At 38.7% G+C, this 18,272-nt stretch overlaps 1 protein-coding gene across 3 annotated transcripts in view; it reads left to right on the forward strand.

The window, feature by feature from the left end:
* LOC126195353 (uncharacterized) overlaps nt 1-18,272 on the forward strand; it is a 161,266-nt gene that overhangs the window by 36,633 nt on the left and 106,361 nt on the right. For all 3 annotated transcript variants that reach the window (XM_049933932.1, XM_049933930.1, XM_049933931.1), the window contains exon 3: nt 10,632-10,677. In XM_049933932.1, coding sequence (XP_049789889.1) covers nt 10,632-10,677 — 46 coding nt within the window. The remainder of the gene's footprint in view (nt 1-10,631; nt 10,678-18,272) is intronic.

The raw sequence follows: 18,272 nt of genomic DNA on the forward strand, positions 1-18,272 counted from the left end.
TTTAATTGTATGTCCACTTCGTGAGTTATTGTCATGGCTGATCTCCTTAGGTTATACATAGTTTTCTTTTTACTGTCATTATAGTATGTTGTCTGAAACAAGGTTTATGTGATTCAAGTATGCCAGGTTCTGCAAACAATTTGATGCTTTCTTTCACATATTAAACACTAATTTTGAACCTACAAAATTATTCCGTAGTAGTAGTTTATAATTCAGGTGGGTGTAGAAGAAAGTCAAATATGCATATAATAGGAGTTTTGTACTGACACTGCTCCTCAATTTGTGCAGTACATAGGTATACACAGTAGTCTTCCACATAATTTACCTGTGTGGGTAACTCAGCTAGTTTTCTGACTTTGTGAAATCATAAAAATTTGTATTACTGTCTTTTTCTGTTGTACATTTTCCTGCAATATAAAAAGCTACTTTGGTATGATGTGAAAATAGTTGGCAGTATTTTAAAATCCAGGAAAGTCATGCTGTGCTTGACAGAATGAGAACAAGGCATTTTTGTTTAGGCAACAAGGTAGGGGACTGTAAAGGATCAAGAAGAAAAATGAGTTGATGAGTTCAAAGCGGAAATAAATTTTAAAGAGAGATGAAAAATAGCCAATTGAAGGAAAACAAAGGAAACTGAAAATATAGTGAAACACCATAAAAATAGGTACTTTTTGAGGGAGGGGAAGAAAGAAGTGAAGGAAATCTAGCCTAAAAGTAATCTAAGCTGTGTTTGATAGACAAATGTAGCTTGCAAATTTAGGTTTGTATTTGTATTAAATGTATGAGCACATATTGTATTTATTACTAACATAAAAAAGATTCTCAGGGGGTTTTAGTACTGCTTAATATTTGCAACCAGCAGGAGACATGCTTTGTCTTAAGATATTTGGGAATGACATCTATTTGTGGTGCCCCGTTTGTTAACAACCATGCCCACAAATCTACATCTACAGAAAGTAAAATGATTTCCAATTTTACAAAAAAATATGGAAGTTTATATAAATTAATGGATGACTTTATAAGGCAATTTTTCTTGCTGAATATAAATACATTGCTGTTTTGGCAATGATCTTGCAGGCTTCCAATTCAGTTCCCATCTGTAATATTGCCACGAGCCGTGGTGCATGCATTGTGGCTTTGCCGTGCTGTGGGTTGCCAGCTCAAACTTAAGGACCAATGATTATTAGTTATTTAGGATTTATCATTTCTGGAATGTTCTGGAAATATCTTGTGTTTGTATATTCTGGCATATTTAATGTTTGTATAAACACTGGTATTCTGAATATTTGATCTTTGTGTGGATAGCTGAACTCTCCCTGCAGGAGTTCTGTTCTGTTCTGGCTCTACATTGGTGTTTGTAATAAACCTGCTTTTAGTGCTAGGAGTCATACTTTGGATTTGGACTTGAGTGTGGTTACAAAGTGTCATTGTTTAGTAGAGGTGCCAGGTACTTTAAAACATCTACATCACTGTTACTCACATCACTGTTACTCCAATCAGGCAACATAAAAACCATCACCTACATGAACAGGAACTGGAGTACCAGCTTACATCATTCCCATGGTCCGTATATTCAGGAGACCAGTGGATTCGAAGCCAGCAGTGAGTCAGCTGCACAGCAGAAATCCATCAGCGTTCTCTGGAGATGCTGGCCAGGGCTTGAGGAAATAGCTGAAGTGATTCAACTGAGTTGCCAAGTGCAAAAAGTGGGATGGCATGATGTGTATGGCAAATGTCTACTTTCACTTTGATGGCATACCTCAGCAATGGTTCAAGAACAATTGAGAAAGAAGCTGGTATAAATTCCAGTCTCTGCCATGAGTCAAACGCATCAGGAAGAATGGACTTTACCAACTCAGTCAGTGACTAGGTGAGTGGCTGGTACCTCTATCCAACAATGAGGAATGGATACAGCACATTGGAGAGCGATCTTGTCCAGGGTATGGTGATCAGACAACAACCCAGTACCCAACCAATGTGGTTAAAACTGACTTTCATGTAGAAGAACAGCCATTTGGAGGAAAGAGGACAGCTTGCTAGTGTGTTCCCACTATGGACACTCTAGACATGTTGTACACTAGAGCAGAGAAAGAAGTCAAATTTTCAACGACTGCTATGCCACAATAGTTCTGTTCATGCCAGGCAACTGCAGATGGTTATAGTTGACCTGTGGGACAAATGCCATCACCATACTCTGGACAAGAGGACTCTCCAATATGCTGTATCCATTTCTCATTGTCGGATAGAGGTACCAGCCACTCACCTAGCCACTGACTTCAGAAGGACTAAGCAAGATGATCATCTATGGAGGTGAGACCACAACAGATGCAAATACTCCATGCATGACAGTCACAGAGACATCAGGAAATCACTGACATGATGATCAAATGCCAACCTGTGCAGGCACTAATGACTCAGGTGCTTCCTTTTCCATAATGACGAATGTTTATCATCATCAGTTAATGAAGACTGTGTTACATAATATCAAAGTGATTGTACTGAAAGTCACAAATGAGAAATACATCCAGCTGACAGAAACATGTACTACAAGAATATCTTATCAGACATAATGTAATCATAATGTTGTTCTTAGATGTGACTTTTTGCAGGCATCACAAGCAGTCATAGAATGTGTCAGATCAGAGCTCCAGACTGGTGAAGCTATTCAAACAAACACAAATAACAAAGACTGCTCTAGACTCTTATCCCACCATCATCAATGAGACAAGAAGTAGTTGAAATGCTCAGTTAAACTTTTAAGCTTTTGTTCATTACAAAAAAAATTGTCAGACTCAGAAAATAAATATACACGACAGTGACAATTATAAATATTGTAAGTGGTCAAGTACAATTTTGAATCACTAACTTTCAAAACATCCACAACTCACCCCTAAAGTTCTGTATGTACAGACAGCTGCCCAGTTCAGGAAGGGTAGTGTAGTGTCACTGATGAAGAATAGATTAGTGGCACTGGTGAAGAGTCATGCTCCACTACCACTACAGACAACGCAGTAGAGGAACCACTATTGAACTGTAAATAGGATCTAGCCAGACCAAAGAACAGCATTGGTGAGTGATAGCCATTCTGTGGCAGTTTTAGGATCTTTTTGAATCCAGGGTGAAGTAAACACAAACTAAGGGGTCCATGGTATAATACTTTGTCAACACTGGGGATCATCCACCAATTAGCCAATTCTCATACTAAGTGTCACCAGCTGAACAATGGATAATTCGGGAGATAGTGGAGAAGATGCTGCAAGATAACACCATTGAACTTTCAGAGAGCCTATGGTCCTTTCCTGTGGTACACGTGAAGAAGGTTGGCACACAGCACTTTCTGCTTTGATTACCAATGACTGAAAAAGGCCAGAAAAAAGATGCCTATTCATTGCAGCACATTGATGACATTTTAGACTGTGTGAAAAGAGCAAATAATTTCTCAACTATGGGCATGCAAACAGTGTATTGGTAAATCAAAGTTGACCAGGAAAAGACTGCCTTCATAACTCTTGACAGCATAACATGCCAACCACGTTCAAACATATGATGGACAACCTGTTCAATTCCGTAAATGAATTATGTGTCTTTGCTATCTGGCAACACTGTCACTTCTTTTAAGTCATTTAAAAAGCATCTAAGCCACCTGACAATCATGTTAATGTGTTTACGACTGCAGGTCTTCGTGTGCATCAGAAAATGTCTCTTCACCAACCAAGAAATAAACATCTTGTGGTTGGAGGATATGGCAAGGACTCTGTCCTAGTCCAAAGAAAATAAGAGCAGTCACAGATTTTCTGACTCCTTGTCACATTCATGATGCCAGAAGTTTTCTCAGAATGTGATGATACTGCTGGTACTTGATAAAGGGCTTCTGCACCAGAGCATGACCCTTGCAGGAACTACTGCAGGGAGATGCCAGATTTTCATGGAAGGAGATGCAAGAAAGATCTTTCCTTGTCCTTAAGGAGGTGCTAATATCTTTTTCAGCTTTAGCATTCTATTACAAGAATGCTGAGACAGAACTTCACAATGATGCTAGTGTTTGTGAAATAGATACATTGCTAGACCCAATTCAGAAAAAAAGGTGGATAGTGCTCTTCCATTCTGAGTTGAGTTATTCTGCAATTGAGAAAAGTGCCAGTTGTTTGGGCTATCAACAAGTTCTGGTCATACCATTTTGATGGACCATCATTTTATGCCAGCTGACTAGCCTGAAGGATGCGCTGGGTTGATGGGAAAGGTGAGCAGTAAGGCTACAGAGTGGTATACAAAAGCAGGTCCAAACACAAGAATGGTGAGAATGGAATCTCGGTCATTGCTGCATTAAATGATATTGCTGCTGAGCAGAGTGAAGATCCAGCACTGCTATAAACCATAGAAGCCTTGAATAAGGAGGAAATCACCAAAGGAAGATTCCAGTTAATAAACAGAACACAGTAAAAGTGGAACTATGATCCAATAGCATGGAAGTGTTTGCTCGTCATTCCATCTCATTGTATGGCCAGCTATCGTGTAGTATTCTCATGATGCTCTAACATCCAGTCCCCGGGGATTCATGAAGACTCTAGATAGAATCAGACACATGTATCATTGGCCAAGTCTCTAATGGTCCATTAGACACTATGTGAATCACTGTGAGGAATGCCAGTGAGGGAAGCACCTGCCACAGTTATCTCCGGGGCATCTAGTACTAATCCTGCCTGCAGTGGTGTCATTCCACCATATCGGAATCAACCTCTTGGGGAGGTTTCTAAAGTAAAAAAGTAGGAATCTACGGACTGTTGTCTGTACCGACTGTCTCACCCACCATGGTCTCACCAAAGCTGTACCGACTGCCAAAGCTCTGGAAATTGAAGTTTCCCTTGTAGAGGACTTCATTTTGAAACATGCTGCTGCCCATGTGATGATCTTTGGTTGTGGAAAAGTTTTGCAGTTGAGACTAGTATCAGAGGTAAGTTCACATTCCAGCATCACCCACAGGATGACAACTGCCTACCATACACAGACTAATCACCTCACAGAACAATGTAATAAGATGTTGGCAGATATGCTCTCAGTATACATTGCTGCTGAACAGAGAGATTGGGATACAAGCTGCCGATCATGATATTCACATACAACACAGGAAAGCAAGTCTTCAGTCTCTACACCATTCTTTCTGCTCCATCGTCACAAGGCCGAGATGAGAATGGATATTCTGTTCCCATTGCAATCAGGATGACTATATGAAACACCACATCACAAGGACTGAAGAAGCAAGGCAGTGGGCTCACAAACACGCCTTGTACGTCCAATAGAACAACCGAAAGTACTATAATGTGAAGCACTGGCCAGTGACATACAGTGCAGGAGACTTTGATATGGATTTATATGCCTATGCAGAAAGCAGTAGTATTGGAAAAGTTACTAAACTGCTACATTGGGCTGTATCGTATCCCTTGTTGCTTGGCAAACATCACATTTGAAGTCAAGGGTTATGACCCTTTATGAACAATGCAAAGCACAGAGATTTCCTTTCATGTTGGTCTCCACAATAAACTGAAATATAGTAAAAACAGGCATTTTACTGAGTATGTTCATCATTATAAAGCTATATTTAAAAAAGTTGTGAAGGCTGTCAAACAAATGGCAAACAATAAATTCATTGTACAACATAAAAGTAAGACAAAAACAATGTGGTCCATTGTCAGATCAGAGTTAGGTGTTAAAGTTAGTAGTAATGAAATATCTAGGATTAAAGTAGATGGTAACATTATTGTAAATCCAGCTCAAATCTCAGAGTGTTTAAATGAAAATTCATAAATGTGGCAAAGTCAGATGTTAGAGTAGCAGAGTAAAGTAAATCTCTTTGCACTCTACCAAGATGGTACATTTCGAGACCAAACATTCAAGATGTGTAGAACTTAAAATACAACATAAAAATCAACTTACGGAAAAAGTTGACACATTCAAATTCCTATGACAAGAACAAGCTGGAATACACATACTGACTTCCTATCAAATAAACTGTGCAGTTTTGCATTTGCAATGCAAATACTAGCAAATTCTACTGACTTGAGTATACAAAAATTCACTTGTCATAGTTATTTTGAATCTGTTATTAGGTATGGTATAAATTTCTGAGGAGGTTCAAATAGAGTATCTTGAATAATGAAACTGCAAAAGAAAATTGTCAGATACACATGTACAGCACAGCAAACAGAGTCTTGTTGCTCATTATTTTGAAAACTACAAATCCCAACAGTTCCCTCCATATACATTTATGAAATTACAATCTTCCTACACTGCAGACAACAATTATTTGAGGATAATCATTTTAACCAGACACATAATATTAGAAATAAAAATAGTTTATGCTAATCACACACCAGCTGAAATTATATATAAAGAGTCCACAGTATATGGGGATGACAGTGTGAAACAAGTTAATGGACAAAAACATATTTAATATGAAGACAGAAGAAAAACAAAGCTACAGCAGATTCCGTGGAAGAAATGCTACCATTCAGTAGAAGAATTCATGGAGGATGAAATGATAATTTGAGCAAGAGGTAACTAAGTGTTAGATTATATTTATGTATATATAAATAAATTGTATTATTATTATTGTGCTGTTTGTTAACATCAACTGTTCTGTGTTCAAGGTGAAATTTTACTGTAATTTTGATGAGTCTTCTGTAACGGAATCAAAATATTTAATTTGATTTGATTTTTTTTATAGCACAAATTGTACAATTGATATTGGACAGGTCAAAGATAAGTTACAATAATACATAGTATTAGCAATTAAAATTAGGTACCTACTACAATTAATATTGTTACTTATTCAGAAATTCTCTGATAGAATAGAAACAGTGCTTTATTAGAAATGCCTTTAGTTTAGCTTTAGATATTGGATGAGTAGTATTTTTTATTTCCTCTGGTATCTTATTGTGTAGTATTACACCAATGTTAATTATGCTCCTCTGATAGGTGGTTGTTCTGTGATATTTTTGATGTATATTTGATTCCCTTCTGGTACTATAGTTGTGTACACTTTTGTTCTGTAGCAGTTTGCCTGTTTTCAGGAGATAGTCCCTAGTGAACAAGATTGTTTCATAAATGAATAAACTTGTAACATTTAGAACACCAAGCTCAGTAAAATGGGATTTACAGGACTCCATCTTTTTAAGGCCACAAATTATTCTTAAAGCTCTTTTTTGCATTCTAAAAACCTTTACACTGTGAGTTGAGTATCCCCAGAAAATGATCCCATATCGGATTAGTGAGTGGAACTGTGCATCGTATGTCTGCAGTACTGTTGTTTTGCTTGTTGTAGCCTTTAAAATTCTTAGGCCATAGCACACAGATGATAGTTTTCTACACAAGTTATTTATATGTGTGTCCCACTTTAAGTCTTGCTGAAACCAAAGACCCAAGAATTTTGTGACACTTACATTTTATAGGGGATCATTTTTTAATTGGGCTGGAATAGACATTTGATAAGTTGGAGGAATTAAATGAAAATTGACACACACAGTTTTTTCAGTATTTATAATGAGTTTGTTTCTTGTGAACCATTCAGAAAGTCTTTTCATAGAAGTTTCAGGACTGGATCCAGTGAGCAATATGCTGGTGTCATCGGCAAACAGGATAGTTTTTGTGGGACTTGTATATTCAACTAAGTCGTCCACATAAATCAAGAAGAGTAGTGGACCTAAGATTGAGCCCTGTGGTACACCATATTTTATTGGTAATTCCCTAGAAAGAAAGAAAGGATTTTTTTCTTGTTTTATTCATTTTGTTGAATTCAAACTGAAGTGGTACTTTCTGCCTGCAGTTTTATAGGTATGAACACAACCAGCTATGTGCTACACTTCTTACTCCTCGTCTTTCTAATTTTTCGAGCAGATGTTTTCCAGGACGTTGAAGGCTTTTGATAGATCTAGAAAAATACCTGCAGCTAATTTATGTTGATCAAGCGATTTTAAAATGCAGTCTAAGAATTCGAAAATTGCTGTCTGTGTGGATTTAGACTTTCTAAAACCATGTTGTTGTACTGTAAGAGGTGCATATTTATTTATGAAACTTAAAAGCCTGTCATAGAAGAGTTTTTCTAGAATTTTTGAGAAGGAACTTAACTGTGACATGGGTCAGTAGTTTCAGAAGAACCTTTTTTTAGCAGTGGTGAGACTTTTGCTATTTTAAAAATATCTTGGAATACACCAGTTTTTAAAGAGAGGTTGAAAATTTTTGCCAAAGGGTTTGCTATTTGGTGAGCACATGCTTTTAATATGAAATCAGGTACTTCATCAAGACCACTTGACATTTTAGATTATGTGTATTGTGAGACAAATAAACCAAAATTCACAATTCATAAATAGCACAATGGAAAAATGACTATCTCTGTGCTTCCATACAAGCCCTAAATTCTCTTGTCTTTGTGATCCTTATACAAAAAGTATGTTTCCAGAATGAATGTTCATATCAGCGCACACTCCGCTGCAGAGTGAAAATCTCATTCTGGAAACATCCCCCAGGCTGTGGCTAAGCCATGTCTCTGCAATATCCTTTCTTTCAGGAGTGCTAGTTCTGCAAGGTTCGCAGGAGAGCTTCTGTAAAGTTTGGAAGGTAGGAGACGAGGTACTGGCAGAAGTAAAGCTGTGAGTACCGGACGTGAGTCGTGCTTCGGTAGCTCAGATGGTAGAGCACTTGCCCGCGAAAGGCAAAGGTCCCGAGTTCGAGTCTCGGTCGGGCACACAGTTTTAATCTGCCAGGAAGTTTCATATCAGCGCACACTCCACTGCAGAGTGAAAATCTCATTCTGGAAACATCCCCCAGGCTGTGGCTAAGCCACGTCTCCGCAATATCCTTTCTTTCAGGAGTGCTAGTTCTGCAAGGTTCGCAGGAGAGCTTCTGTAAAGTTTGGAAGGTAGGAGACGAGGTACTGGCAGAAGTAAAGCTGTGAGTACCGGACATGAGTCGTGCTTCGGTAGCTCAGATGGTAGAGCACTTGCCCACGAAAGGCAAAGGTCCCGAGTTCGAGTCTTGGTCAGGCACACAGTTTTAATCTGCCAGGAAGTTTCAAAAAGTATGTTGATGGCAATAGAATAGTTCTGCAGTCAGCTTCAAATGCTGGTTCTCTAAATTTTTCACAAAACCTTGTCATCTCTGCAGGGATTCCTATTTGAGGTCACAAAGCATTTCCATAATGTTCATGTGTTGATTGATTCTACCAATAATAAATGTGGCAGTCCACTTCTGAATTGCTTCAATGTTTTCTTTTAATATGACCTGACTGTTACTCAAGAATAGGTCACACTAGTGTTCTATATGTGCTCTCCTTTACTACTGAATCACACATTCCCAAAATTCTCCCAACAAACTAAAGTGAACCATCATCTCTCCTACTACCGTCCTTATGTGCTCATTTCAACCTCTGCATCACATCATTTATGTATACAGACAATAAGAATGGTCCTACCACACTTCCCTGGAGCACTGCTGATGATACCCTTGTCTGTGATGAACATTCACTATCAATGACAATGTACTGGGTTCTATTACTTAAGAAGTCTTCAAGTCAATAACATATCTGTGAATCTATTCCATATGCTCATACCTTCTCTAACGTTCTTCATTGGAGCAACTTGTCAAAAGTTTTTTTGGAAATCTAGGAATACGGAATCTAACTGTTGCACTTTGTCCATATTTACAGGTTATCATGTGAGGAAAGAGCACACTTAGTTTTGCATGAATGATACTTTCTAAATCCGTGCTCATTTGTTGACAGAAGCTTTTCCATCTCAAGGGAATTTATTATATTCAAACTGAGAACATGTTCAAGAATTTTGCAGACAACTGATGTTAAGATTATTGGCCTGTAATTTTGTGGTTTAACATCCATGTTTCACTTTTGTACAAGGCTAAACTCAAAACAGTTTTTATACGAGGAACATACTGAACCACACTACCAGTCATAGTATGTGTTGAGGGTGTGATCTTAATTCTTAGCTGAAGGAACTTAACAAAATTAATAAACAATTTCAGTTTATCTGCCTGTTGAAGAATCCAGGCGAATCACTTTGTTTGGGGTAATGTTCACTGCATCCTATTACTAAAACTTGCACTTTTTCCCATAATAATCTTGGGTGCTTTTGTTATCCTCAAAAACATTTTCCATTCATCTAATTTTATTTTGCTTTCTGCTAAAGTAACTTTTCATTTTGTAAAATACAAATTGCTTCTTTAATTGTGCCAAATTGATTGCATTTTCTTTTCTTGTTTAATTCATTTGTGTATGTGTGTGTGTGTGTGTGTGTGTGTGTGTGTGTGTGTGTGTGTGTGTGTGAGGAAATATATTTTAAAGTAAGTTTAGTATAACAGCAACAATTATGTCAAAATTATGAACTATAGCTTACAGCATCATGTGTAATATGTATGTGAAGCATCCAGATTAACCCATTAGAGAATGGATCAATTAATTTGGACAACATACAAGTAAAACTGTTTGTATATGTTATTCACTGTTAGTATTCTCATGTAGTAGCTAGGTAATCATCATCTTTTTTGAATGCACCTACATAAATTTGATGATAAATATTTTGTGAATGTTTTACTAGTTCTAATAATGGTTGCTCTCTCTATTTCAGGAGATAACACATTCCTGTTCATTAAGAAAATCAGAAAATGTAGTTCGTGAGTACTTCATTTGATATTATTCATATAAATAAAAAACAAATGTTACATATATTCACTACTTTGTAGAAAGTTTTTTGATTGATTTGAATAAATCAAGAGGCTTAAAACTGGCAAGGGTTATAATAGTGTCAACCATTATATATATTGGCAGTGGCTTTATGGAGGAGTGTCATGAGAGAGACCCATGTTTTTATAGAAGAAAAAACAAGTGTGACCCAGAAACAGTCATAGAGGTCAAGGCACTGCATACCAGAGAGATGCATCCAACAATTGTCAAGAGAAATGGAACTCAGAGAAGCAGTCAAATCATTTTGGAAAACCCAGCAACCCCTGAGATCAGGCTAACTCTAGAACTGTAGGGCTACTGTGGAAACACATGAGTGGTTGTGTGGCATTAGTTAAACATTCAGATAATGATAAAGTTCTTAAAGTATCTGGCAATCTGTCAGATGTTAGAACAGTCTCATCACTTATAGAGCGATGTTAGAACAGTCTAATCACTTATAAAGTATGTAGAGGTTTCAAATTATTCTGTGTTATTTAAGACAGACACATATTGGACTGTTGTTGAGCAATCACACATTCTGCAGTGTGATATAAAGACGTCTCGACATGTGAGGTCTGTCATCTGGATACCTCTTTGTAATCCAAATTAGTATATAATTGTGTCTGTAGATTCTACTTTTGTAAATGGTCATGACAGCAAATTACAAATAATTGAATAATTCAATGTATTGATCACCTGTGCATCCAGATTTTTAACATACAGATGACCATCAAATGATACATTTCTAGTGGCTGCCAACCAAAGGCTCATTCTCCAATAATATACACTGCTAGAGTTTATGAGTGCATTATGTGTAAAGCGGCACAATATGATTTCTTACAATCTCTGTTCATAATTGAGAAATAGTCAATATAGCAGCAGAATGTATAGATGATTTCCTCTAAAATTAAAAAAATATATATATGACAGAACAATAAAATAATTAAATACATTGAAACAGCGGGACCAAATAGTTCCTAATTTCCATATGCCTACGACCAAGTTATACAGGATCAATTTAAAAATAATTTTGCTCCTGCAAGACAATCAAATGCAACTCCTTCAAAATTTACCTGAAGTGCAAATACAGAAATAATACAGTGATTAATAAATGGTAACACTAGAAGCAGCCAGTCTCAAAGGCAAACTACTATAATGTCTAAATGAATTAACACACTAATTTACCTAAAATATAAGACTTCAATTCTTACAATTTTCGAGTCCAGAGTAATGAATAAACAAATTATCCAAACATTCAATGCTACCATCAATAAGCCAAGCATAATGGGATGAAGACACATTAACTTGCCCTTTCAGGCTTCAATTACTGCTATTGGATTTTTTAAAAAAGTTACAGGATAATTTCACAAGATATACCAATTTAGGCCACAGGCCCACCAGTTAGGTAGCCCAATCAGTCTCGTCTCCAGGCAAGATCCCCTGATGGCACCACACATAACAGACTCCTGTCTGCACAGATCCAAGAAGCCACAACTGTAACAGACTAAGATTTAGCATAAGCAAGTGGCAACAGAATGTATCATATTCAGTTACGGACATACATAACGAAACAACCAATTTATCAGGCTTTGGTGGGTGCCTAAGAAAATCCAGGATGGGAGTGCACACAAGCGTTAGCCAGTACAGCCATGTGGCAGCCAGTTATGCAAACAACTAACTGGCAGGCAGTAATGACATGAGTACACAAACACAGTGCAATGGGCTAATGACATGAATAAATAAACCAGACAGGCCACCTGAAAGCCAAAGCATGTATCCAACACAAGGCCCAAATTCAAAAATTGACAGCAAACATTACATTAAAACACACAAATTCACCCTTGCCACTTAAAAACCAACACTATAAGGTAAAACAACCAGAACTCGGGGTAGAATTCATCATGTGTAACACAGATTTAAACCTGCGTGAACAGTAACCACTCTTTAGTTTATAAAACAATCTTTAATTGCAAAACATACCCTCACTGGTATTGTCTAGCCTGACTCTTTTATAACTGTTAGAAACTTTAATTCATTCACAGGATAGCAAATGCAATAACAAGGCAAATTAGGGGCAGCCATTAATTCAACAAATTAACCCAATGACAACAGGCAGCTCACCACCATAGTTTAGCACGTTAAGTTCAGTTTAGATTAAGCACAAGACAGCTAGCTGTGACACGTGGTCACATTAGAGACTGCAAACTCAAAGGGCTTACAAGGTGAGACAATGTATCAGAAATACGTTGCACATGCAACATTACACTCTCACCACAGTCACTTGAGAAAAGAACAAGCCATTAGCGACTATTGAGGTAAAAAAATACTATCTGGTGGGTCACATGAGCCACTTCCCAGGGAAGATGCAGGCAGGCCCTGCTGCACATCCACAGCTTAACCACGGCAATATGGCCACACGAGAACATCTCTGCTGCTCTTGTTGTACATGCTGCCAACTTATGCTGAAGCCAGCCCAGATGTTGTAGCAGGCAGGAGACGTCCACTGATAACCAGTGTCCATTCCTAACTGCCCGAGGCTTGTTGCCGCACCTCCCAGATGTGTGCAGGTGGTGCTGCTACCCAGACCCAATGTCCAGGGGAAAAGATAGCACAAATGTGCAAATCGATGTATCACTGGCGAGCCACACAGCTCAGTCATGAAGTAAAACAGTTAAGACAAAAAGTCCTCATCTTACATTTGCATCCGTGCAGGTGAATCACACTATTGTTTGATTCCCATAGCACTCACCAGTCTTCAGCAAGTTTCTGGCTGCATCCGCCTGTTGTCTTTCCAGGTGACTTAGCAAACAGTTTCTACAGAGACACAAGTGCACAGTGACACATTAATGCACTGAGTAACTGACAGTGCCTCCTAATTCAAAGACAACAGCAAATGGTTAATAATAGTTCCTGGAAAATTTATGATATTTTTCTCATAAAGATCCATGAAAAGCTTAAGGAATCCATTGTGACTGTATCCCAGTTGTACATTAAGCACACTACGAAATCTGTCCTGGCGGATAGTTATTTTGAGTCCTTCAAGAAACTTAAGCTTTTTTTCCCTTCTTCTCTGCATATGGTATCTCTAAATATACGTAAGTATCTTTTAGTGGGTTGCCTCTCTCATACATTTGCTTCGCTACTACTGATTTGTCATAATAATCCAGCCTAAAAGCATCTCTGTATTCTTCATACATCATTGAAAATGTTCTCCCACTCTGCCCATTGTATCTTTTATCACAAGATGAACATTGTACCTTAGACTCCCAAATGTTCTAATTTACTCTTCATCTTCTCAATATCATGTTGTAAACTGTATCTTGGTAACTTTCTCTCTTGTAATGGTAGCTTTATATTGTTCTCTTTGAATAGATTACCTTATTTCTCTGAGATTTTACCTTAATATGGCACAGTGACAATCGTTCTTTTATCATTGGCTTGTTCCACTTATACCCTCTTCTCCTAGTTTTCCATAAGTTGATTCACCATACCTATATTGTAAGTGTTGTTCACTCCCTTTGCTTACTAATTTTTAATTCGTCTATTTTTTATTTTAAACTCATTTTCTCCTCTGCATCTGTTGGCATATTTGCCCCACTGTGCACCAAACTTATGAGTGCAAATTCTTTATACACACTCATGCTCATAAATTAAGATAATTGCAGAATGTGGTGCCACACAACATGGCACTACACAAAATTGGCGCTGATAGCATAGGCACATAGGGAACACATACAACACAGATCTGTAAGTCCACGGTATTGGTGATAAGTTAAGAAAACCGTCCTGAAACACATGTGCTACAAAATGCCACTGTTTCATGTGCATGTACCCTGACATCAATGTGGGATATGATCACCATGCACACATACACAGGCTGCACAACGGGTTGGCATACCCTGGATCAGGTGGTTGAGCAGCTTCTGGGGTATAGCCTCCCATTCTTGCACCAGTGCCTGTTGGAGCTCCTGAAGTGTCCTAGGGGTTTGAAGACATGAGCGATACGCTGACCGAGAGCATCACAGATGTGCTCAATGGGGTTTAGGACTGGAGAACAGGCAGGCCACTCCATTCGTCTGATATCTTCTGTTTCAAGGTAATCCTCCATGATGGCAGCTCGGTGGGGCCGTGCGTTATCATCCATCAGGAGGAAGGTGGGACCCACAGCACCCCTGAAAAGGTGAACATACTGGTGCAAAATGACGCCCCGATACACCTGACCTGTTACAGTTCCTCTGTCAAAGACATGCAGGGGTGTAAGTGCACCAATCACAATCCCACCCCACATCAAACCACGACCTCCATACAGGTCCCTTTCAAGGACATTAAGGGGTTGGTATCTGGTTCCTGGTTCACGCCAGTTGAAAACCTGGCGAGTATCACTATTCAGACTATACCTGGACTCATCCATGAACATAACCTGGGACCACTGTTCCAATGACCATGTACTGTGTTCTTGACACCAGGCTTTACGGGCTCTCCTGTGACCAGCGCTCAGTGGAATGCACCTTGCAGGACTCCGGGCGAATAAACCATGTCTGTTCATTTGTCTGTAGACTATGTGTCTGGAGACAACTGTTCCAGTGGCTGCGGTAAGGTCCTGAGCAAGGCTACCTGCAGTACTCTGTGGCCGTCTGCGGGCACTGATGGTGAGATATTGGTCTTCTTGTGGTGTTGTACACTGTGGACGTCCCGTACTGTAGCACCTGGACATGTTTCCTGTCTGCTGGAATCGTTGCCATATTCTTGAGATCACAGTTTGTGGCACACGGAGGACCCGTGCTATGACCTACTGTGTTTGACCAGCCTCCAGTCACCATAGTATTCTACCCCTCATAACGTCATCAATATGTGTTCTTTGAGCCATTCTCAACACATAGTCACCATTAGCATATCTGAAAACGTCTGCACACTTCCTCGCTGCACCGTACTCTGAGATGCACTAACACACCTCTGCGTATGTGGACTGCTGCCAGCACCACCGTGCAACAACCAGAGATCAAATGCACCACATTGTCATACCCCAAGATGATTTAAATGTGCAAACCGCCCATCAGAGCGTTGTTTCACCATGTATCAGCATTATCCTTAATCTATGAGCAGGAGTGTATTCGTGGGGTGGCATGATTCGTTTGGACTCTCTCCATATGTTGCAGTAGGCTTTCTGAAGACACTAATACATGCAAATTATCAGTCCTAATTACTTCTAGGCTCAAAAATTGGATAATTGGATGCAGTTACTACTTTCATGCCCTACTGTGAAGTCAATTTGTTTATAGGACTCAAGTTCTCTGACAATTTTGTCAGTGTCATCTTTAGTTCCATCCATAAGCAAGAGTATGTCACCAACATATTGTTTGCAATAAATAATCTCATATATTTCAGAAACGCTAGATTTTAAAACATCCTGTTTTGACAAAATCATCAGAAAATTTAATGATTTCCATGAGAAAATTGTCTTCACCTTAGAGCAAGAACGTAGTAACCACATGCACTTTTTTTTACCCATGAGCAATGATAACTGGGATGCATTAAATCTGTTTAATGATTTAGTTATGGACAGCCAGTTGATTAGAGAAGGACTCTTTGAAACACATTGTGTCGATTTTCACTATTTAATTGGTTGTATGCTAAATAAACGGAATGATATGCTAAATAAACGGAATGATTTACTTACACCCACTACCTCAAATTCATAAGATGGATGATATTAAGAAGTAACTATTTTGTTAGTCCCTGGATAGTATTATAATCTGTGATTTAACATACCTAGAGGCCAGAGTTATATAAACTGCTCAAAACAGTTCTGCACCACTCTTTCTAGTTTGATAGTTTGTAATTTTTTGTTTTGAAACTTCTTGCTCAGTGCCTTTTTGACCATTGGAAATCATTTTACTCATCCACCATTGTAATGCAGAAAGAAGTAAACACGCATTCTGAATACAGTTCAGCAGCATACACTGTCTCTCCAATCTCGAGATTGCTGCTTGTATACACTTTTCAGTCAGAGAGCATGTTGCAAAGGATCATATCACAGCATCGTGCCTGTACCTTGTACCACTACTAGCCTTTTCCTTTGCTTTTCCACTCATAAACTGAGTTAGGGAAAAATGACTGTTTGTATGCCTCTGTAAGAGCCCTAACTTCTCATAACTTCATGATCCTTGTGCGAAATGTACATAGACAACAATAGCATCATTCTACAGTCATCCACAAATTCCAACTCTCTAAATCTTCTCAGTAGCATTCCTCAAAAAGAAAGTTGCTGTCCCTGCAGGAATTTCCATTTGAGATCCTGAAGCATCTCCTTAATACTTTCTTGTTGATCGAACCTGCTGCTAACAAATTTAACATACAGATTGCTTCGATCTCTTCCTTTAATCCAATGTGGTGGGATCCCAAACACTCAAGCAGTATGCAAGAATGGATTACACTAATGTTCTATATGCAGTCTCCTTTACAGATGAACCACACTTTCCTAAAACTCTCCCAATAAACTGAAGTTGACCATTTGCCTTCCCACTATGATCCTTACATGCTCATTCCATTTCATATCACTTTGCAGTGTTACACCTAGACATTTAGTGAACCCCACTGTGTCAACTAGCAAACTGCTAAAGCTGTATTAGAACATTATGGGATTGCTTTTGCTACTTGTCTGTTTTATCTTACATGTTTCTACATTTAGAGCTAGCTGCCATTCATCACACTAGCTAGAACTTTTGTCTCGGTCATCTTGTATTCCCCTAGAATCACTCAGCAATGGCACCTTCCCATACACCACAGTGTCGTGAGCAAACTGCTGCAGATTGCTGCTTGCCCTGACTGTCAGGTAATTAATGAATCAAGAGAATAAGATTGGTCCTATCACACTTCCCCGGGGAACTCATGACGATACCCTTGCCTCTGAACACTCACTGATGAGGACAAAATACTGAGTTCTATTACTTAAGAAGTCCCAACATCACTCACACAACTGTAACTTCGTCTCTACTTGCATACCTTGGTTAACAGTCTGCAGCAGGCCATTGTGTTAAATGCTTTCTGGAAATCTAGGAATATGGGTTCTGCCTTGTGCCCTTCATCCATGGTGTGCAAGATATCATGTATGAAAAGGACAAGCTGAAGTTCGTAAGAGTCATGCTTTCTAAATCCATACTGATTTGTTGACAGAAGCTCTTCCGTCTCAAGAAAATTTATTGTATTGAAACTGAGAATATGTTCCAGAATTCTGCAGCCAACCATCGTGAAGGGTATTGGTCTGTAATTTTGTGGGCCTGTTCTTTTACCCTTCTTATATACAGCAGCCATCTGCATTTTTTTCCAGTTCCTTGGGACTTTGTGGTATGTGACAAGTTCATGATAAATGCAAGCTAAATAAGGGGCTAATGCCTCTGATTACTCTGCAAAACCAAATTAGGATCCATCTGGACTCGGTGACTTATTTGTTTTCAACTCCTTCAGTTGCTTCTCTACACCAGGGAGGCCTGTTTCTATGTCCTCAATGCAGGAGTCTGGATGACAGCCAAAGAATGGTATGTTTGTG

Source organism: Schistocerca nitens, chromosome 7 (assembly GCF_023898315.1).
Source record: "Schistocerca nitens isolate TAMUIC-IGC-003100 chromosome 7, iqSchNite1.1, whole genome shotgun sequence".
NCBI lineage: Eukaryota > Metazoa > Arthropoda > Insecta > Orthoptera > Acrididae > Schistocerca > Schistocerca nitens.